This window comes from Scyliorhinus canicula, chromosome 12 (genome assembly GCF_902713615.1).
Source record: "Scyliorhinus canicula chromosome 12, sScyCan1.1, whole genome shotgun sequence".
Lineage (NCBI taxonomy): Eukaryota > Metazoa > Chordata > Chondrichthyes > Carcharhiniformes > Scyliorhinidae > Scyliorhinus > Scyliorhinus canicula.
In genome coordinates, this window is record NC_052157.1 from 111,371,448 (window position 1) to 111,393,445 (window position 21,998).

Here is a 21,998-nt window from a genome sequence, read left to right on the forward strand (position 1 = left end):
CAATACTTCCATGTCCCTCTCCTGTGGGGCCCTGTTCTCTGTACATAAGAACTACGAGCAAGTAGGCCATCTGGCCCCTCGAGCCTGCTCCACCATTCAATGAGATCATGGCTGATCCTTTGTGGACTCAGTTCCACTTTGCGGCCCGAACACCATAACCCTTAATCCCTTTATTCTTCAAAAAACTATCTATCTTTACCTTAAAATATTTAATGAAGGAGCCTCAACTGCTTCACTGGGCAAGGAATTCCATAGATTCACAACCCTTTGGGTGAAGAAGTTCCTCCTAAACTCAGTCCTAAATCTACTTCCCCTTATTTTGAGGCTATGCCCCCTAGTTCTGCTTTCACCTGCCAGTGGAAACAACCTGCCCGCATCTATCCTATCTATTCCCTTCATAATTTTATATGTTTCTATAAGATCCCCCCTCATCCTTCTAAATTCCAACGAGTACAGTCCCAGTCTACTCAACCTCTCCTCGTAATCCAACCCCTTCAGCTCTGGGATTAACCTAACGAACTCCTCTGCACACCCTCCAGTGCCAGTACGTCCTTTCTCAAGTAAGGAGACCAAAACTGAACACAATACTCCAGGTGTGGCCTCACTAACACCTTATACAATTGCAGCATAACCTCAATATTTCAGAAAACTTCTTTACATTCCCACGCTTACTTCCCATCCCTAGTTTCATTGCCTCTTAATTGCCCACATTAAATATAATTTTCCACTCACCAACCGGCCTACCAACACATTTGTGTCAGTTTGTATTTGGTTTGTTTCCTTGCTGTTGGTAGAGATCCCCCCCAACATGGTGCCATTTGCAAACCCGACCATGTTTCTAACTCTAGCTTCGAGTCATTTGAATAGACTAGAAATATTAATAGCCCCACTAATCCCCCTTGCCTGATTTATGCAATTCAATTCACAACCATCTTCTTTTATTCTGGTTTAAATTCAATCCATTTTGGAAGCTTGATTTTTATTCCAAGGCTTCTTGACCGTTGAACTAATTATTGGTGTAGCATATTGCCAATAGCATTACAGCGCCACACAGTACTGGGAATTTCCATTGAGAATAGAGGTCCAGGCAAGTAAAATAACTAATTATTTGCAGCTACTATGTACAGTTTCATTTGAGGTACCTAAATAACTTAATTTAATGTTCTTTATTCAATCAGTTAAGAAAAAAAAAACTTGTCCAGTTGTACTGTATACATTCTGTGTGCTAGTTTAGTATATAGTTTACCTGGAGTCAGGGAGTTCTTTATTTCCGGTTCAAAAGCACATGCCCAGAGCTGAGTCGTTAAATCCTCAGGGTCATTATCCCTGCTGTGACTCTGTAGAAAATGTAGAGGTTCTAGGACAACAGATTCCTGGTAAGGATTTAAAAAGAAACCTATAAGTTGCTGGTACAACATAAATCACAGACATTAAGCCACAAGAGAAAGTAATTCAGCCCCATTCTATTTGTGCTAGCTCTTGGTTGCAACAACGTACACCCTGCTCTCGTCCCGTAATGGTATCTGCCTCAACGCCGCAATATTTCTCCAAACTTCTTTCTGCATCCTCGTAATGATGATTTTACAATGATTGCCCATGTCAGTAACTCCTCAGTCAGAGAAAGTAGCCTTTTCCGCTACTTTCTACAAAACTCTTAAGAATGTTTAAATATTAATTTAACATCTTCTTAGTTCTCTCTCCTCAAATGGAAATAGTCCCAGTATCTCAAATTTCTCCTCCTAACTGTAGTTTCCCATCCCTCACATCATCCTGGCGAAAATATACTGTTCAACCTCTATAGCTTTAATGTCCTTTACACAATAGGGATGCAAAACTGCACATTGTAACCGAATCAACATTTTGTATAAATTAATTATTAACTCAATTAGGGCGTTTAGTGTTTCTTTCCACCTGTGCTTGTTTTTGCAGGTGTCTGTAGTTGGGACCAGTATTTCTGTTTCTCCACAATGTTGAGTGACATCCCATGAGATGCATATTCTCATGCCTTGTTTTCTTCATTACCAAAGTACATTCCCTCCCAATTATCCATGTTAAATTGTACCTGGCACTCATCTGTCCGTTCCACCAGCCTTTCTACATTGTTCTGAAATCTTATTTTGGCCTATCACACTATTTGGCAAGCTTTCTACTTTTATGCTGTCAGCAAATTTTGAGATTGTGCTCTCCGTACCAAGCCCAAATCAATCGAGAGAGAAAGAGAACACAAAAGTGGACTCAGCACTCACTTTTAACACCTCTCACCGGGGACACCAGGCTCAGCAGGGCTCCTCATCGGTTCCCCCTCATCCTATTCAGCAACCCTCAGCAAAGACGACAGGCTATGCAACAGGACCCCAAATGGGCTTCCACCAGGGACAATGCGCTCTCTGTCACAAGCACATCCTCCTTGCCTGGGCAGCACGGTAGCACAGTGGTTAGCACCGTTGCTTCACAGCTCCAGGGTTCCAGGTTCGGCTCCCAGCTTGGATCACTATCTGTGTGGAGTCTGCACGTTCTCCCCGTGTCTCCTCCGGGTTTCCTCCGGGTGCTCCAGTTTCCTTCCACAGTCCAAAGATGAGCAGGTTAGGTGGCTTGGCCATGATAAATTGCATGCAGTGTCCTAAAAGGTTAGGTGGGGTTATTGAAATAGGGTAGAAGTGTGGGCTTAAGTAGGGTGCTCTTTCCAAGGGCTGGTGCAGACACGATGGGCCGAATGACCTCCTACTGCACTGTAAATTCTATGATCCTGCACCACCACTGCCTTCATAAAGACATCTTGCAACTCCTGAAACTTGGTTTTGACATCCACGAGTCATTCAGAAGATAAGCTTCATCACTGGTGGACATCATCTGCCGGTGAAGAACACCATACCATCAGTGCGGAAATCCTTTCAAAAGTAGCTGCGCCACCAAAGACGGCCCCTCCCCAATCTCTTAAAGCTGCCACAAATCAACGAGGATTATAACCATTCAACTCGACTCAGTGAAGCTGAAACACTGGCCAACAACTCTTAGTACATGCCACTAACTATAGTACATGCCACTAACTATGTAGACCAAGAAAAGACAAAACAAATGTGCACAGGGATAAAAATTAAAAGATGAGCAGAGCCGGAGATCGCAAAAACGCAGCCGCTCCAGCGCTCACGTCACCTGCATGCCGCTAATTAGTTTTAGTTATTAGGTTACCTTCCTCACCAATCATTATTCTCTAGGCGCATGGCAAAGTGTGTGCACATTGTCTAACACAAAGTCATAACAGCACTAAAAGGGGACCTTCAGCCCATTGTGTCAGCCATCAAGCACCTATATACGCTTGTTAGAATACCAGGCCAGACCCCAACATTTGTTGGGATACCGGACGAAAACCCCAAATAATTTTTTTAAATTTGTAAAACTGTGAGGAAAGGATGCTCCACTCCAGGAGTGAAGACTCTGACCAATACACATCTTTTATGTTAAAACAAACTTTAATTTAAACACAGAATTAACCACATTATCAAATAAATAGTTTTACAATTAAGTTCTTCAACACCAGGAGAATCTTAAACCTATTATCTATACCTGCTACTAACATCGAATTAAGCAAACCAATACAGTTCAAATGCCACCTTCAAATAAGGTTAGCACAACAGATTTACTTGCTTAGTTGTGTAAAGACGTTTGGAGAGAGTTCCTTTCAAGAGCTGATCCAGTACACTTCCGCTCATCCGAGCAGCATTTTGCAAGCTGTTCAACTTAAAATTCTATAACAGACTGCAAAACTATAAACAGATCTGGCTCCAATTAATTACATACCTGTATCCCACTAATTTCCATGACCTGTTTAGCTTGGTCTAAATAACACTACCTCAAATTATCTACATCCAGGGAATCCCCAGAAATCAAAACAGAATTCCATTAACCCTTTATCTGTAACTGAGTAAATGGTTAAAATCAATAGTTACCTCACTCTTTTACGACTATTTAATTACGGCTTGAGCAGGCACACAGTCTGGGTACTTTAACCTAAGGTCTTCAATAATATTATTGCAACAAATATAATCCTTAACCCAGGCTTTTAAAAATATTGCTACAACAGACATAAAATATAATATATAACCTGGGACCTGGCGCTGTGAGGCAACATTGCTAACCACTATGCTACATACATTCAATTTCTACATTCATTACACTCTTATTCCATTTTCCAGCACTTGGCTTGTGTCCATATCTATAAAAACTTGTATTCACTTTTTGTATGTTGCTGTGACAGGTCAGAGCACCATTTTCAATCAAGAAAGTGAAGATATTCTGGCATGATGTCTGGCTGCTTTAGCTATAGAAGAACTAATGCAGAATTTAGTCATGCACAACTAAGACCTATAATAACAATCTTTATTGTCACAAGTAGGCTTACATTAATACTGCAATGAAGTTACTGTGAAAACCCTTAGTCGCTTCATTCCAGCTCCTGCTCGGGTACGCAGAGGGAGAATTCAGAATGTCCAATTCACCTAACAGTGCGTCTTTCTGGACTTGGGGGAGGAAACCGGAGCACCCGGAGGAGACCTACGCAGACACAGGGAGAACGTGCAGACTCCGCACAGACAGTGACTCAAGCTGGGAATCGAACCTGGGACCCTGGCGCTGTGAGGCAGCATTGCTAACCGGTATGCTACTGCGCTACCCATAACACACGATTATTTGCTTACTTGTGTAAAGATGTTTGGAGAGAGTTCCTTTAAAGAGCAGATCCACTACACTTCTGCTCATCCTAGCGCATTTCACAAAACTGCTGTTCAACTTAAAATCCTATAACAGACTGCAAAACTACAGACAGACCTGGTTCTAATTAATTACATCACCTGTATACCACTAAGTCCCATGACCTGTTTCGCTCAGACTAATTAACACTCCCTGATAAATTATCTACACTCCAGGGAATCCCCAGAAATCAAACCACAATTCTATTAGCCCTTTATCTATAACCGAGTAAGTGGTTAAATATGCATCTAGGAAAGAAAGGAAATGAGGGACAACGTTTTTAAATGGCAATATCAACCGCCTAAATAGTAAAAGATGCAAAATATAATGTTGCAGTGAAAACCAAGAGGAACAAATTTTAAATGCGTAAATACATATTCAAGCCATAAACTGTAATCTGAACAAACTAATGTATTAAAAAAAAAAATCTTCCCTTGGGAATAGGGATAGAAATAGTGCAAAGGGACAAGGGCGGCAGTTCCTTGAATGTGTTCATGCTAACTTTCTGCAGCAGTATGTTTCTGGACCAATGAGAGGCCAGGTACTGGTGGACCTGGTTCTGGGGAATGAGTTGGTCCAAGTGCATCAGGTAACATCGGGAGACCATTTAGGGCACAGTGACCATTCTATCATTGGGTTTAGATTGGCAACAGAACATGGGATGACATGGAGCAATCCAGAGCAGGGATAATTAATCGGGGAAAAGCCAACTTTGATGGGATGAGAATGAATCTGAGTGGAATAAGCTGGAATCAAATGTTGGCACAAAAGATGGTGACTGAAGGCTGCCATCAAAGTGATAGTATTGCAGGCAATGTCAAAGTATATTCCCTTGAAAGGGAAAGGTGGCACAAATAAATCTAGAGCACCCTGAACGATGAGAGAGGTAGAGGTGAAGGTGAAAAGGAAGAAGTACACATATGACAGATGTCAGATACAAAATACAATGAGAATCAGACTGAACATAGAAGGACCAGAAATGAGGTGAAAAAAAGAAAAGCAAGGAGGGAGCATGAAAAGAGACCACCACCAAACATAACAGGGAATCCAAAGGTCATTGATATACATGTAAATAAACGGGCGATAAAAGGAGTAGAACTGATTAGGGATAAAAAAGGAGACTTTGATATGATTTATTGTCTCACGTACCAAAGTACAGTGAAAAGTATTTTTCTGCGGCCAAGGGAACATACACAGTAGACAAATAAAGAATAATCGATAGATTACATTGACAAATGGTACATCGACAAACAGTGATTGTTTACAGTGAGGAACAAAGGGCCAAACAAAGTAAATGTATGAGCAAGAGCAGCATCGGACAGCGTCAATAGTGCTTTTGTAGGGAACAGATAGTCCGAGGGAGAGTTGTTGAGGAGTCATTGCACATGGAGGCAGGAGGAATAACGGAAGCATTAAACAAATACTTTATACCTGCCTTTACAAAGGAAGAGGATGCTACCCAGGTCGAGGTGAGAGAAGAGGTAACTAGTACACTCGAGGAACTTACAACTGAAAAGGAGGAAATGTTAGATCCTTGCTTAAAAATTATATGGTACCAAGACCGATGAAATGCATCAAAGGATGCTAAGAGGCGAGAGTGGAAATTTGCAGAGGCGCTGGTGGTAATCTTTCAGTCTTCCTTACACACAGCGGGTGGTGCTGGAGGACTGGAGAATTGTGACCGTTACACCCTTCTTCAAAAAGGAGAACAAGGATAATGCCGGCAAGTACAGAACAGTCAGTTTGCCTTCAGTGTTAGAGAAACTTCCAGAAACGATGGTTCGGGACAAAATCAGTAGTCACTTAGTCAAATGCAGGATTGGCAGGGAAACCCAACTTGGACTCATTAAGCAAAAATCATGTTGAACTAACTTGCTGGAGTTTTTTGAAGAGGTAACAGAGAAGGCTGGTGAGGGCAATGCTGTTGATACAGTGTATATGGATTTGCAAAAGGCATTTGATACAGTGCTACATAACAGACTTGTGAGCTAACTTCTAGCTCATGGTATAAAAGGAAAAGTAGGCACTTGAATAAGAAATTAGTTGAGTGACAGGAAACTGCGATAAATAGTTGCTTTCAAGATTTGGGAGGTGGGGGGTGGAGTTTTGTTGCAGTGTTCCCCAAGGATCATTGTTGGGATGCTTGATGCTTAATGACCTATACTGTGGCTGCCAGGGCATGATTTCAATATTTGCGGATGATGCAAAGATTGGCAGCATTGTTAACTGTGATGAGGATAGTCTTGAACTTCAAAACAACAGACATATTGGTAGATTGGGCAGACAAGTGGCAGACAAAGTTTAATGCAGAGTGTGAGGTAATTTATTTTGGAGTGAAGAATATAGAGACAGTTAAAATAAAGGGAGAAACTCCAAAGGAGTTGCAGGAACAGAGGGACCTTGGTGTAGATGTACATAAGTCATTGCACACCTCAATCTCTGTTGAAATTTGCATTTGCACTTAAAAGGTACCAATTCATGGCTTTTGTTTCACTGGCATACAACAGAGCACCATTTCTCAAAACAAAAGGACCAGACAGTACAACTCATTGGTACACTATTGCATTGTGGAACCTCAATTTTGCCTCAATTACCCTTTGAATCTAATCTTAATTAACATATTTGAACGGTTTTCAGTTTAGATCTTTCCACTATTTCTTACTGTATTCTTTTCTACCTTAATTCACTTAGAGCAAATGATTCTACGATATAATGTAGAAGTTACAATGCCACATTGTGGTAATTAACAGTTACTACAATATCATATGAAATTAATAACTAGATGGAAAAGTTAAGAGATTCCTCACCAGGGTTCTTCATAGCTAATGTGAATAGTTGTGGAACATAGAATAACTACAGTGCAGAAAGAGGCCATTTGGCTCATCGAGTCTGCACCGACCCTTCCTCATGAGGATCAAACCAGGGCTGCAAAGGCTGCTCCCATGCCATGGTAAAGACCGATAGCGGGGGAGTGCAGATCAAGGGGAGTCAAGTTAAAAATGGGTAAACTGGCTTCCAAGAAGTTGGAAATCACCTGTGAGCAGTGGAAGCACACTCCCAGGGAGTGCTTTTAGCATCAGCCTCTCATTTAAACAGAGCCAGAGGTCTTAATTTCTATTTGAAGGCTTCCAGCCTGTTAGATTCACGGAACAGGCACTCATCCCAGTGCTCTTATCTAGCTGACCCTAGCAAGTTCTCCCGAGGTTGGGAAATAGAACATTGGTTAAGTTGGATTTCCAAGCCATACCTTGTACTTTGATTTCTTCCTTGGAATACATTCTTTACTGACTGCAATTGGAGTTGCTGAACAATCCCTCTTTGTTGTCCTGGTTTCCTTTTTCACTGCAACGCTATTGCCTTTCTTGTTTTCTTGTTTCGCCATCGGAGCAGTTAGTCTTTCTTTTCCGTGTTGAATTCTCATACTTTTTCTGGAAACGTTTTCAGTGTCATTCTGTGACACCTCACCTCTGCCAGAAATGACTTGCCTTTCACTCTTGGTGGTATCCTGCACAGGACGAAGCCTGGTTTTTCTGGTTGAAGACACTGCAACAGAGGACTGAGAGTCCCTTCTATTAGAGCTCTTAAGGACCTGCATACAAACAGGAATGTGTGAGGCAGCTAGACAAATTCTATATCCTTCCAACATTTAAAGGAAAAACAATCCTGCAATACTGTCGCCATCATATACACCGAGAGGTTGCATTCTCACTCTCATTTTGGGTCTTCTTGTGTGGGGAATGCCTGTGCTCAAATGTTCTATGCTTGGGAACTTGGTGAAATGGAACAATTCACTCTATTAACAACTGCAGTTCTCAGGTGTGATCTGTTTCCTAAGGTGGTGGGCGCAACAGGTCAAATGAAGCCATGCGACCTGCAGGGACCACCAGCTTCATTTTTTAGGATCCCTTTTGGAGTGGTGGAGACGATCACGTGCTGAGAAGTGAGAGGAACACTGGTTTCTGGGAAAGCCCATCACTTAAGTTTGAAACTAAAACATGGTCTTTTTTCAAGATTAAAACTGATTTTCTTCACATTATAAGTAACTTATCGATATGCATCAGCACCAAAATATTTGTGGCCTAGTCAACTTGAATGGCACAGTAGTTAGCACTGTTGCCTCACAGCACCACGGACCCGGGTTCGATTCTGGCCTGGGGTGACTGTCTGTGTGAAGTTTGCACATTCTCCCAGTGTCTGTGTGGGTTTCCTCCTGGCGCTCCAGTTTCCTCCCACAGTCCAAAGAATCGGTTAGGTGAACTGGTCATGATCAATTGCCATTTAGTGTCCAAAGATGTGACGGTTAGGTGGGGTTACAGGGTTAGGGCGAGGGAGTGGGCCTAGATACAGTGTTCTTTCAAAGGGTTGGTGCAGACTTGATGGGCCAAATGGATTCTACAGAAGATAGATGGGAAAGCTGTACAGAAAATGTAAATTGGCTGCAAAGGAATATGGAGCAGAAAAGTAATTGAGTGAGATCTTGCCAGGAGGAATATGCAGAAACGAGAAAACATCCACTTTGCTCAGAGGAATAGACAAGCAAAAAAAATTTAAAGTGGAAAGACTAATTGACTTTAAGATCCAGAAGGACTTTGGGACCTTGTACACAAATCAAAATTAACATGCTGGTAACATCAAGCACTTAGGAAGGCAAATGATATCTCAGTCTTTATTGCAAACGAGTTGGAGTACAAGAGTAAAGACTGCATTATAGAAGGTTTCTGTGAAACCAAACCAGTGTACCGTTCTGGTCTCCTTACCAAAGGAAAAGTATATTTTCCTTTGAAGCGTTTGAAACAAAGATTCACTAGATTGATTCCTGGCATGAGCAGACTACCCCGTTAGGAACGAATAAGTAGAAGAAAGAGGTGTGGTCTATTGGAAACACAGTCCCGACTAAGTGTCAATTCTGACAGAAAAAGCAGTGTGTTCCCGCTGGCTCCACTGCCAGATTTTTCCATCATATTTTTTTACACTTAATCAAAAAGAATCCTTGATATTGGAATGGTTTGAATATTTTATGTTATAGCCCACATCCCCCCACGGTACTTACCTGAGCGCCCCGAGCAGGGGCTATTTGGCAGGTGCCCATTGGTCCAGACCGGTTGTAAACCCTGGCGACACGGGGTGGGGGGGAATAATAGAGCGGGAGAACCCGCTGGCAATGCATAAATGTACAATAATGGGCTCCCTGCTCTTTCATGGCGGAACCCCATTATGTCTTTGCCGGGAACAGGGAAAATCAAGAGTGGAAATCCCGCTGGCCTAAAAGCTCTTTTGGGATTCTCCCTCAATTCTTTGTCCGCACCAGTATTCCCCCGCCTGCCAAAAACAGGGCGGAAAATCCTGGCCGTAGAAAATTGTGTCACAAGGCATGACAGGGTAGTTGCAGAGAAAACGTTTCCCCTGGCTGCAGAGTCTAGATTCAGAATATGGGATCAGCCACTAAGGATGGAGAAGACAAAATATTTGATTACTTAAAGATTATGAACGTTTGAAATACTCTACCTCAGGCAGCTGTGAGGGCTTAGTCAGAGTATATTCAAGAGTGAGATCAATAAATGTGCGGACCCCAAGGAAAATCGAGGGATATGGGAACAGGGCAAGAAAGTGGGGTTGATGTACAATTTCATTCATTAATTTATTGAATGGTGGAACAAGAGGGCATATGGCCTACCCCTGGCTCCTTAACCTTAAGCGCTTAAGATAATATCAAGAGTAGTCATGCACAAATCCTCCAGGATAAGGCAGGAGTAAGCTTTCAAGAACATTCTGCTATTGTACAAAAAACATTAAGACTTTGCATCACTGAAGAAACGGACTGGTCTGCAAGCAGCCTGTATCTGAAGTGTGGGATGGCGAACATCACAACTTCACAGAATACATCATTCTTGGATGTTATTTTGTCTCAATTAATTTCCTCCAGTTTGGAATTATCCCAAATAAAAATGATGGAGATGTTCTTTAAATTATACATAGCAAACATTTTAATTTCTTACATCAGTGTTTTCTGCTTCATCTTCATCCTCACTTCCTTCTGACTCAGAGGATACCTGGTTCTCGTGCTTCAGTAGAGAAGCCACAAATTCTTTTGCGATCATTTCCACCTAGGAAACATATCACACAAGTATTAACAGGTGAAAGAAACCCTGTCCACAAATATGCAGGTTATCAGAATATAGAAACAAGAGTAGGCCATTTACCACCTTCTGAGACCATTGATATGTGACCTAATTCCATAAGTACCGCATTAGCCCCATGGTCCTGAGAACTTAGATTTTTCAAATTTCTAACACTCTTTGTGCATGGAAGAGTTTCCTAATTTGATTCTTGAAAGGTTTGGCTTCAATTTTTAGACTCTGCTCTCTACTCCTGAATTTCCCAACCAAATAGCTATTTAAGATATTTATTTAACTTTTGAAGACCAGTCACAATAGATCAATTCTAAATATCTGAAAAGGAGAAATGTGCCCAGATGTGGAGTGAGGGCGAAGGATTGGCAGTACATGAATTGCGCCCTAGGAGACCAGCACAAACACAATGGGCCAAATAACTTTCTTCTGTGATGCAATAGTTGTGTTCTAAAAGATAGGATTGCAATTATTTGGTGACTTCAAAATAATATCCATTAAATGATTTAGTATTTAGAATTTTCATATACTCCTACTTTGTAACCACCATACAAGTCCTAGCAATGAGCCATTTGCCGCGTGGTGTTAGACTATTGGCACTGCCTCAAAGATGTTAATTCAGTTCCAACGTCATTGCAGGGCTATTCACTTGGCTCCAACCTTTCCCCATGGAGAACAGTCATTAGTTAGTATTTGGGGAATTGGTTAAGTGTGCATTTGTGCTGTGCCATCCACCTTGACATGCTAGACATCCAAATATAATGTTGGGTACTAGCATACTCATCACCAGTTGCTTTATCTGGGTCCTCATGTCACCCTAAGATGGCCCTTCTTACCAGGATGTTGAGCAACAGGTTACCTTAAGCTGCAGCACTCCTACCCAACAATTGTTCTTTCCGACATTTTTTAAATACTGGTCTTAATTCATCAACAGGAGCAAGTACCTGCTTAAAATTTTTTTCTAAAATGAATTTTTTAATGAATTGACAAATTATTGCTTGTAAAGCTTTAAATTATTAATTTTAATACCAACAAATACAACTTATGAATGTTAATAGCACAGTATGCTCAACTGCCCCTTGGTGTCCAAAAGATCAGGTAGTGTGAAAGTGTTTGTGAGATTGTGACAATGTCTGGAAGAGGCAAGACTGGCGGTAAAGCTCGGGCCAAGCAAGGGCGGCATAGTAGCACTGTTGCTTCACAGCGCCAGGGTCCCACCTTCGATTCCCGGCTTGGGTCACTGCCTGTGCAGAGTCTGCACGTTCTCCCAGTGTCTGCGTGGGTTTCCTCTGGGTGCCCCGGTTTCCTCCCACAAGTCCCAAGAGACGTGTGAATTGGACATTCTGAATTCTCCCTCCGTGTACCAGAACAAGCGCCGGAATGTTGTGACTTGGGGCTTTTCACAGTAATTTCACTGCAGTGTTAATGTAAGCCTATTTGTGACAGTATAGATTATTTAAAAGTATTAAAAAGGTTTGTGGGGATAGGATGGAGGCGAGGGCTTCAGCAGGGTGCTCTTTCCAAGGGCCAGTGCAGACACGATGGTCCGAATGGCCTCCTTCTGCACCGTAGAGATTCTATGATTCTAGCACTTGGAAAACAGTGGCAGGGTTGGACAAAGTCACCATGAATTTATAAAAGTGAAATCGTACTTGACAAATCTACTGTAATTAATCGAGGATATAACCAGTAGAGTTGATGAGGGGGAGTAGTGGATGTGGTTTATTTGGACTTTCAGAAGACGTTTGACAAAGTCCCCCATAAGAGATTAGCATGTAAAATTAAAGTGCATGGAATTGGGGGTAGTGTATTGATATGGATAGAAAACTGGTTGGCAGACAGGAAACAAAGAGTAAGAATAAAGTGGTCTTTTTCCAAGTGGCAGGCAGTGACAAGTGGGGTATTGCAGGGATCAGTGCTCGGACCCCAGCTATTGACAATATATATTAATGATTGAGATGAGAGAATTAAATGTAATATCTCCAAATTATTTGGACTTTGAGAAGGCTTTCATCAAAGTCTCCCATAAGAGATTAGCGTGTGAAATTAAGTTCATGGGACTGAGGGTAGTGTATTGAAATGGATAGAAATTGGTCACGGTAGAAGAACTGCATTTGGCAATCCCAACGCAATAATCCATGGAGTGATGGGATGTTGGTTAGTTTGATTATTCCATTGACTGTCAACCAGCTCACTATAGAAGCACCGAGTATAGGCTGGAGTAGAATAAGGGAGTCTGTTTTCTATATTACATTTTTAACAGTGTGCTTACAATGAGTAATTTAAAAGAGATTATGATCCCTGTGGGGTGCTTGGGCTTTAATGCCACAATAATCAAATCAATCCCCTCACCTGCTTAACACGAACTAAGTGTGAAGATTACAGGCATGCATGGAAAGAACCTTTAAAAAAAATGACTTACCCTCCATTTTGTGTAATCACTCAGGGAATTTGGACCATATTTAACTTCAGCAATTGCAGATTTCACAAAGTCTTTTGCAACCGCTTTTATTTCAGCAACTGCTGGGGGTTCCGAGACCTGGGCTTTGTACTTTTTCTCCCAGAAATCAGTTATCTAGAGAAAACCAAAAACAAAACCTGATACTCTGATAAATATATGCACTGGCATTCTATCTTACAAAACTTCAGTTCAAAAAAAAAATCACTTCAATTTTCTGAGGTTGGCATAAGTGACTTTATTTCAGAATCGGAATTTAAGGATGGAAGTAACCTGGATTTTTGGGAAGCCAGAATCATTATTTGAAGTTCAAATAAGGGAAAATTTTTAAAAAATGAAATGTCAACAGAAATAAGTGAATAAAAAGATTACATGGGTGGGATGATGGGGGTTACCATCTAGCAACAGAAAACAAAATAGCAATTGTTGTTTGAAAATCAATTCAAATAGCCAATACAAAGCTCTGAGTATATCTTATAAATTCCATTTATATGTGCACCTCAGATAATTGTTAATTTTTAAAAGTCCACCATATACATCACACCATGTACATACTTTCTGATGTATTTTGAGGAATTATTGTAAATTAGCTCAAAATAATCTAAAGATGCAACTTTTAAAAAAAAACAAATTTTAATCGAGCCCCAATTTCATCAAGTGCTACGATCCCAGTTGATGTTACGACCGGACGGGAAGATCTCAGAATGAACTGTAGCTTTTTGTTTTAGAAAACGTACAGGAACAGAGTCACAGGACTATCAATCAGAATTTAACAATTTTTTTAACACAGTCAATGTGAAGTTTAATTATAATACAACATTCCTTCACTCCCACTTATCTTCACAAATGTACATAAATTTCAAGATCACAGGTTACACCATCTAACTTATGCTCAAATGTTTGCAATAAACACACAGTCCATGTAACCCAACAGGTTAACTATAGTCAGACATCTCATTCTGAAACCCAGTGGCAGATGTCACTCAATCGAACTTGTGGGTAACCCCACCCCCCAGTTGTTGTCAAACAAGTGTTTCTAAACTCCACTCAAAAAAGATGCTTGAAAATCTTCTTTCAAACTATTCTTTCCCTCAGCTGTTTTCATCAAAGATCCACCTCCATGTTTTCCAATCATTCTTTCAAACCAGGCCTCTCTCAGGTGTTTCAGCACAGATGCACGGCCCGTTTTCCAATTCTCCTTTCAGGATTCCTTTGTCTTGAATTGCCACATGCACCCAAACTTCTGCACAAAAACCCAGGTACTCAGTCCCCAAAGATTATTATTGTTTCAAGGACAAGAAATAAGGACACCAAATCTTACGATTGTTTCAGATTGGTCTCTGGCTTCTCGCTAGCCAGTCACCAACTGCTTCACTTTTCATAGAATCATTGAATTTACAATGCAGAAGGAGGCCATTCAGCCCATCAAGTCTGCACCAGCCCTTGGAAAGAGCACCCCACTATTTTTTTAAAAATAAATTTAGATTACCCAATTATTTTTTCTATTAAGGGGCAATTTAGCGTGGCCAATCCACCTACTCTGCACATTTTTTTTTAGGTTGTGGGGGCGAAACCCACGCAGACACGGAGAGAATGTGCAAACTCCACACGGACAGTGACCCAGAGCCGGGATCGAACCTGGGACCTCAGCGCCGTGAGGCGGTTGTGCTAACCACTAGGCCACCATGCTGCCCGAGAGCACCCTACTTAAGCCCACACCTCCATCCTATCCCCGTAACCCAGTAAGCCCACCTAACCTTGGGAAGCAAGGTGGCGCAGTGGTTAGCATTACTGCCTCATGGTGCCAAGGTCCCAGGTTCGATCCCGGCTCTGGGTCACTGCCCGCATGGAGTTTGCACATTCTCCCCTTGTTTGCATGGGTTTCACCCCCACAATCCAAAGATGTGCAGGGTAGGTGAATTGGCCACGTTAAATTGCCTCTTAATTGGAAAAAAAGAATTGGGTACTCAAAATTTTTTTTTTTTTTAAACAACCTAACCTTTTTTGACACTAAGGGCAATTTAGCATAGCCAATCCACCTAACCTGCACATCTTTGGACTGTGGGATGGGTGGCAAATGGCGCAGTGGATAGCACTGGGACTGCGGTGCTGAGGACTCGGGTTCGAATCCCGGCCCTGGGTCACTGTCCGTGTGGAGTTTGCACATTCTCCCCATGTCTGCGTGGGTTTCACCACCACAACCCAAAGATGTGCCGGTTAGTTGGATTGGTCACGCTAAATTTCCCCCTTATTGGAGAAAAAATAAATAATTGGGTACTCTAAATTTATTTATAAAAAAATCTTTGGACTGTGGGAGGAAACCAGAAACCACGCAGACACAGGGAGAATGTGAAGACTCTGCACAGACAGTGACCCAAGCCAGGAATCGAACCTGGGACCCTGGAGCTGTGAACCAACTGTGCTAACCACTGTGCTACCGTGCCGCCAATCAGCTCAGTCTTAAGTTCAATTAACAGTATCCTGGTCTAGTTCCAGTTTTCCTCTCCATCCAATCATCTTGGTATCTTCACTTTTCATTCTCTAGCCTCCATAACTAGCTATTTTTGGGAAGTCTAGTTTTTGGGAAGTCTCCCTTGTCCCGCTTCTGGCAGGGCTGAGAGCTGTTCCCTCTCTAGCTTCCTAGTTCCATCTAAATGGATTCAGTTAAACACTAAAACTCAAAACTGCTAAAAGTGGCCCGTGGCTGCAAGCAACAGCTAATTCTTTCCCCAAGCTCATATTTACCTTTCCCTTCGTAAACTCCCTCTCAGCACAATAGAAATACAGTTTGAACTAAAACCAAAACATCGCTCTCCCATATACATAACACGTTTGTCAAACATGAATCTAAGTAAGAGTTGTATCCTTTCATACATAAAAACACTAAATTAAACCCATTTAAATCTATGTTATTTCTCACATTTAACAATACAATTATAGGTCACATAAAGCTACCTCAATTTCCTGATACAAGCAAAAATGATACTCTATGGTTATGTACTCACTAGAGACATGAGCTTTCGGCTGTTGACAAATCTCAGGTGATTTGCGCTGGATGTTATATCTTTGCCATTGAATCGCCGGAGATTGGGTAACAGGTACATTACCTTGTATGTGTCACAGATCTGGAAGGAAATAAACAAAGAGTTACATGTTATCCACGTAATATTGTAACAACATTTTTGACATTGTAATAGATTTGAGTGCTTTTTTTCCCGGTTTGCAGAATTATTTTAGGATTCCCCCATCATCAAGGTCACTCATTTCCAGTTTTGGAATGACAAGAGAGACAGGTCCCCAATGCACAAGTTAAAATGGTGCAAAATGTCTTGTATTGAAATTAGAAATTACTAGTTATTTATTCATTTGGTAATTTATAACATGTTATGAATATAGGAATTTCAGATATATTGTATTATATGTATTTGGTGCAGTAAGGGTTAAAAGCTTGGGTTAGTGTGTGTATGACTACTGCAGCAGTGTTTTTAAAAACTCGGGGTTGCAAGCCAGCTAGGCTTTTTGGGAAACAAAGGTGCAGTTAAAGCATCATAAAAGCTGGGGAGAATGGATTTTTGTTTGAATTAAAAGGGTTCCCTGGGGACTAGATAGTTGGAGACATTTGGTGGGATTCTCTGTCTTGCCACACCAGATTTCTGATGCGGCGGGTCTCCGGGATTCTCCGTCTCGCCAGCTGGCCAATATGGGTTTTCCCATTGTGGGTGGCCCCAGATTGTCGGGAAACCTCAGGGCTGCCGGCGAAACAGAGAATCCTGACAGTGGAGAATCCAGCCTATTGTGTTTCAGTTTAGTAAGATGATTTAATTAATAAGAGGAGCTAGAGTACCAGGCATTTTGCAGAAAAACAGACACTGCAGTTGGTTCCTGGAAGTCAAACACTGAAGACCGTAGCTAGAGATCCCACATTGTTCTGACAGTATTCAGGTCTATCTCTTAAAATATTCTCAAAGAACATCCCTTAAGTGAGTATGCCTGGGTCTGCTAACTGGATTTTAAAATGGGGACTTCCGGTGGCACGAAGCAAGGAGAAGATGTGCACGAGCTGGCTCTCACTGGAAATCTGACCTTTCAACATTTTCCTGGCACCATGGGTTGTCAACTTGTTGAAAAAAAACCTGTAAATTATCGAGGTAGAATTCCCTCATCTCTGCTATGCCTAAGGGAGGCAAAGCCAGAAAAGAATCGGCCTGAATTTCAATGGCAGACACTGGTGCCTCTCCCGACTGGAGGCAAGTTGCTGATGACAGATTCTTCTCCAGCTACTCCACTAACAGCCGAAACACCCAACAAAATTTTGGCTGTTGTTCAGTTCCAGGAGGATTACGAGTGTATGACATCAACCAAGGAGGTCTTGGTTCCCATTCATTCAGTTCTCAAGATCACCAGCCAGACTGTTGACCATCGAAGCACAAGGAGCCACAATGTCAGATTATACCAGAACATGAGTGTAAACTTTGCCAAGCAAAGGGCTGCCTTTAACAAAGTGAAATCTTCCCTATATAAGATGGAGTCAACTTTGGGGTAATTTATCCAGCCCGCTTTTATGTAACATTCTGTGAAAAATACTATTTTTGTGACTCACCGGAAGACGCAGGATCACTTGTTCAGAAGCACAGTTTGGGCTCCGTTTAATGTGATCTAAGGCTCACTGCGTGGGCACATTTCACGTCTGTCGTATTGGTGTATTCTTGATGACCGTAATTATACATGAGGATTTTCTACAGTTTGCTCCTTATCTCAGCCTATATTTTGTCTTTTTTTGTTATTACCATGTGGTGCGACTTTCGGTGCTCTAAGTTAAATACGTTTTTATTCTTCAGTTGGGAGTCTCCCTGTTAGCAAGGTACAATAGTTAACGGGAGTGATATTATTAAAAGAGGCTTCTGCACCTCATAATAGTGTTTAAAATGAGCTTTGAGTTTGTGTTGAGTTATGTTGTTAGTTGTAGGTATTAGGCCAAGTTCTTGTTTGCCACTGTTCCATTTGCTTTTGAGTGTGGTTGTGCTCAACTGTGATGGCTTATTTGGGTTGGTGGGGTGAGTTTTAGTTTGCTGACGGTGTCTGCTGATCTGTCTTTTGTCAAGTCACCTGACTTGGCTCAGCGGCCATCTTAGGTTGGCCTTCTTGTTTTGTCTTCTCAGTGGCCCTTGTTTAACATTCCTTCCTTGGCAATGGCTGACTCAGGGTGGCGGAAGACCTCCAATCAGATTGATTACTTGGAACATTAGGGGGTTGAATGGCCCTGTAAAACCATCACACATCCGCACATCTAAGAGCCTAAATTATGATTTTTTTTCGCAAGAGGCCAATTTACGCATTAAAGATCAGACCGGGCTGCACAAAAGATGGGTTGGGCAAGATTTTCAATCTAAGTTTTAATAGCAGGGCCAGGGGGACGGCAATTTTAATCAACAAAAGAGTCCAATTCTCCTAATCCCAGATTGCGGCTGACCCAAATGGTCGATATATAATCACATGCGGTTCCCTATTGAACTGCAGTGTTTCTGGTCAATGTCTATGCCCCTAATTGGGATGATACGAACTTCATCATCTCTTTGTTATCTTCCCTCGACTGACACCATCTTATTTTAGGAGGCAAACTGAACTATATTCTGGATCCAAAATTGGATCACTCAAAACTCAAATCTTTTGTTCCATCTGGGGTGGCCAGGGCTTTGTCTTCCTTCACGACTCAGACGGGAGGGGTAGACACCTGGCATTTCTTACACCCGAATGTCAGGATTTTCTCCTTTTTCTCTCATGTTCACCATGTGTACTCTCGCATTAATTTTTTCATTCTGGAAAGGGCTCTCCTCCGAAAGGTAGTCGCAGCTGAGTACTCAGCAATTGTAATCTCTAACCATGCTCCACACTTTATTGATCTGTTGCTAGAGTCCGGCCCCACCCATCATCCACCCTGGAAGATGAACACTATTTTGTTGGCCAATAAGGAATTTTGCAAGTGCCTGTCCACCTCTATAAAATCAAATATTGGGGTTTCTGTCCAGTATCCTAGACACTGTTGGGGGTCTGGTCCGGGATCGTAATAAATGGAATGTGATCTTCAAAATGCCTTTACAAGTTTTGGAATCTCATGATAAAACAGAATCTGAATGATCACATCATAATGAAACACTGGTCTACCCACCACCCAATACAATTTTAGTCCTTCTCTGCCCTTTCTGTACTCTGCTTGAGTTTTCTACCATAAAATGAACATTTATCACTTGACTCCTTTTTCTATTTCATTTTAATCTCACTTTTTGTAATCATTCAGAGAGCTCTAGCTTTGGATGTCCTTCATTTCTCCCTCATAGAATATAACACACAACTCAAATAAACAAATAAAACATAACGTTTAATCATCCCGTTCCAATTCGGGTGTCATAACGTTAGGAGGACAATGAGAAAGACAGCAGAAATGCATGAGACACATAAATGGTAAAATAAGATGATTTGCTGATTCTGCAATAACAAAGACATATTCACCCTTTGGCACTTTACAGTTCAAAATATATAAACTTTGTTCTTAATAATGAATCTGATGGCAGTGCTGTGATCTATCCACAACGTAACAGTGATTGATGAGGCTGCAGTCACCGTCAAGAGGTTCAAACTTTGCTCCCAGTCGCAACTGAATTGTTGTGGTGAGGCGTTAAACACATTTAAGATGCTTTATCAGAGGAGCTGGAGGAAAATGCCATAGAATCCCTACAGTGCAGAAGGAAGCCATTGGGCACATCAGGTCTGCACCGACCCTCCCAAAGAGCACCCTACCTAGGCCAGGCATCGGAGTGTGGCGACTAGGGGCTTTTCACAGTAACTTCATTGTAGTATTAATGAAAGCCTACTTGTGGCAATAATAAATATTATTATTATCCCGTAACCCCACCTAACCTTTGGACACCAAGGGGCAATTTATATCAGAAGTAAAGTCAGCCAATGAGTTATTGTCATGTCACATTGCAGTGACTTAAGAGCAGCATTGTGGCAGGCTTGGGAGGCACAAATTTTTTTTTTACGGAAAGTTAGACTAGATTAGAATCTTGCCTGCCTGTAGCGTGTTTGTCGGTGGTGGGCGGTGGTCTGCCATTGACGGGATCTTCTGGTCCCGTCACTAGAAATGGTATTTCCCATTGAATCCACTCCAGGGTGTGCCATCTGCAGGATCGGAAGATCCCGCCATCTTGAACAGTTCAATGTTTCACGCAGGCTGACTTATTTAGAAGGTTCTGTATTTTTAAGCATTCCAATACTCTGCTGAGTTTCGATGCTTCTACATTCATAGATAATTCATTCACAGAATCCCTACAGTGCAAAAAGAGGCCAACCAGCACATTGAATCTCTGAACCTACCCTCTGAAAGAGCACCCTGCCTCGGCACAATTCCCCACCTTATCCCCGTAACTCCACCTAACCTACCCATCTCTGTACACTAAGGGGCAATTTAACACAGCCAATCAACCTAATTTGCACATTTTTGGACTGTGGAGGAAACTGGAGCACCCGGGAGAATTGGGGAGCATGGTAGCACAATGGTTAGCACTGTTGTTTCACAGCACCAAGGTCCCAGGTTCGATTTCCAGCTTGGATCACTGTGTGTGGAGTATGCACGTGTCTGCGTGGGTTTCCTTCGGGTGCTCCAGTTTCCTCACACATATCCCGATAGATGTGCTGTTAGGTGAATTAGACATTCTCAATTCTCCCTCTGTGCACCCGAACAGATGCCGGAATGTGGCAGCTAGGGGCTTTTCGCAGTAACTTCATTGCAGGTAAAGATTATTAATTAAAACCTACGCAGTACAGGGAGAATGTGAAAACTCCACACAGTCACCCAAGGCCACAATTGAACCTGGTGCCACAGCAGTGCTAACCAGTGTGCGGCCAACATATTGTTTCACCAGGAAGCTGATCTATTAATTTTAGCCTGAAGAGCTTGGTCTATAAATTTGGCATTTGTCACCTTTTTTTAAAGTATCGGAGAATGTGAAAATTAGATGAAGAATAAAGGGATTAAGGGTTATGGTGTTCAGGCCGGAAAGTGGAGCTGAGTCCACAAAAGATCAGCCATGGTTTCACTGAATGGCGGAGCAGGCTCGAGGGGCCATATGGCATACTCCTGCTCCTAGTACTTATGAATACTACTATATACTGTAATTAGCAGCCAATTGTTAACACTGAACACCTTACGCCACACACAACATGCAAAATGGGGTAATCTTCAGATCACAGGAAATTCTGACTTCAGATGCTAACCTATTGCCATTAACACAAGATAAAGATGTTGTTAAGCAGAAACATTGAACAGCAAGTACCTTATCTTGATTGTGCCTTCAGGGATTACTTTCCCATAGAGAATTACTTCTCTTCCTAAAGACAGACTCAAGAGCTGACCAGACGGTGGGCAGCATGGTAGCATTGTGGATAGCACAAATGCTTCACAGCTCCAGGGTCCCAGGTTCGAATCCCGGCTTGGGTCACTGTCTGTGCGGAGTCTGCACATTTTCCCCGAGTGTGCGTGGGTTTCCTCCGGGTGCTCCGGTTTCCTCCCACAGTCCAAAGATGTGCGGGTTAGGTGGATTGGCCATGCTAAATTGCCCTTAGTGTTAGGTGGGGTTACTGGGTTATGGGGATAGGGTGGAGGTATG

General features: G+C 42.0%; 1 protein-coding gene and 1 non-coding gene across 5 annotated transcripts in view; both read right to left on the minus strand.

Annotated features, from left to right (window-relative positions):
• The window catches only part of lrwd1 (leucine-rich repeats and WD repeat domain containing 1), a 66,489-nt gene that overhangs the window by 39,339 nt on the left and 5,152 nt on the right, over positions 1–21,998 (minus strand). For 2 of the 4 annotated variants that reach the window (XM_038813751.1, XM_038813749.1), the window contains exons 4-8: positions 16,338–16,457; positions 13,297–13,449; positions 10,743–10,850; positions 7,994–8,335; positions 1,247–1,373 (exon numbers count right to left, since the gene is read on the minus strand). In XM_038813751.1, coding sequence (XP_038669679.1) covers positions 1,247–1,373; positions 7,994–8,335; positions 10,743–10,850; positions 13,297–13,449; positions 16,338–16,457 — 850 coding nt within the window. The remainder of the gene's footprint in view (positions 1–1,246; positions 1,374–7,993; positions 8,336–10,742; positions 10,851–13,296; positions 13,450–16,337; positions 16,458–21,998) is intronic. The other 2 variants (XM_038813750.1, XM_038813752.1) reach the window with 2 other exon arrangements.
• LOC119975306 lies at positions 4,222–4,351 on the minus strand. Its single transcript, XR_005462723.1, has one exon. It is a non-coding gene; the product is annotated as a small nucleolar RNA SNORA15 (small nucleolar RNA).